The sequence below is a fragment of the Austrofundulus limnaeus genome, unplaced genomic scaffold, assembly GCF_001266775.1.
Source record: "Austrofundulus limnaeus strain Quisiro unplaced genomic scaffold, Austrofundulus_limnaeus-1.0 Scaffold2863, whole genome shotgun sequence".
Lineage (NCBI taxonomy): Eukaryota > Metazoa > Chordata > Actinopteri > Cyprinodontiformes > Rivulidae > Austrofundulus > Austrofundulus limnaeus.
In genome coordinates this window covers 1987-3349 of record NW_013955265.1, presented here as the reverse complement: position 1 = coordinate 3349, position 1363 = coordinate 1987, and the positions used below count along the sequence as shown (strand labels likewise).

The 1363-nt window shown below is 44.8% G+C and overlaps 1 protein-coding gene across 1 annotated transcript in view; it reads right to left on the bottom strand.

Moving 5' to 3' along the window:
* LOC106511501 (exostosin-1) overlaps nucleotides 1–1363 on the bottom strand; it is a gene marked incomplete at both ends in the record, with an annotated part of 8290 nt that overhangs the window by 5727 nt on the left and 1200 nt on the right. The window contains 1 exon segment of the mRNA XM_014000252.1: nucleotides 406–864. Within this exon segment, the coding sequence (XP_013855706.1) occupies nucleotides 406–669 (264 nt within the window).

Below are 1363 nucleotides of genomic sequence, written 5' to 3'. Positions count from 1 at the left end.
TTCTTCTACATATTAAAAAGTTGTTAAACATCTGAGTGGTGCACTACTGCTACTAGTGGTGAGAAAGTGTATTACACCTTATTTAAAATCAATTGTGGTCCCACGGCCCTCTGCGGCCCAAAGTTAAAAACTGTTGTTCTTCTGAGGCCCTCAAGATGGCGCTGTGGGCCACTCTGGTGTAGAAAACAAACAGTATCGCTGCCCTGCAGGACTGGGATTGGACACCAGATTGAAAATCTTTTGTATTTGAAATTTTAAATGTAACATTTCTGTAAAACCTTGCTTTTAAACACCCAAGTTTTATTTTATTGTTCTAAGGCGACACTTTGAAAATGTTTTATTAGTATAAAAAAGTCTAAGAATTGTGTTTTTGTCAGCCAGTTTCAACAGTTGTGTTGAGTTTACCTCCTGCTCTCCTCCCTCCAGATACGGCTCCAGCAGCTCCGTGGACTCTGGCCAGCGTCGGGCCGGTCTGGATGGGACTTTCTGGGGCAGAGGTTGGGACTGRTACACGTCCTGCTGTCTCTGCTGGTGAGACTGGTAATGATAGGGAGTGTGTGGATACTGGTGCTGCTGGGGGAACTCCCCGATTTGCAGAGCCCACAGGTAGATGAGGAAGAGGAGACCGGCCACCACAGACACGAGCAGGTACCGCTTCTTGGCCTGCATGTGTGCTGCGGGGGGAAGAGGAGGTGGAGGGAGGGTCTCGGGGGGTGGGGGGACGAGGCGATGGGAGAGAATGGATTCAGACACAGAGCAGAAGATGGAAGGGAGGAGGGTGAGGAAATGATGAGGAGAGGGGTCGCAGGGAGACAGGGGCGACTCCCTATCCACAGTTCAGCATTTTCAGGTTTGGGGGGGTCACTGGAAAAAAAACACACATTAAATCAGATGTTAACTAAAGCTTTATTTATCTGCAACTAAAGAAGAAAACATGAATCAATTCCAAATTAAAAGTTAAAAGATGAACGATATGTAATTTTATTTTGAAGGGGAGGCAAYAAACTGATTTGTGTTTTCCTGCTTCAGCACCTGGTTCAAAGTGACAGAGTTCTGTAGAACTTAAAGCAGGTGATCAGGAGCTGATTTAACCTGGATCAGCTCCTGGAGCTAAAAACAACTGAAACAAGTAAACTGTCTGTCGTTGAAGAGGAGCTGCAGTGTTCTAAAAATATCATTTATTATAAAATAACTGGTTCAAAAAGAAACAGTTTAAACTGATTGGTTACATTTTACCAGATTATATCTATCCTGGGAGAAAGGCAGAATAAATTAGGGGAGACCGGGGACAGTAGCAACAAGGGACGGTTGCAACAGGTCGTTTTTCTCCAAACAAACAGAGTGATGACCCTCACACTGTACA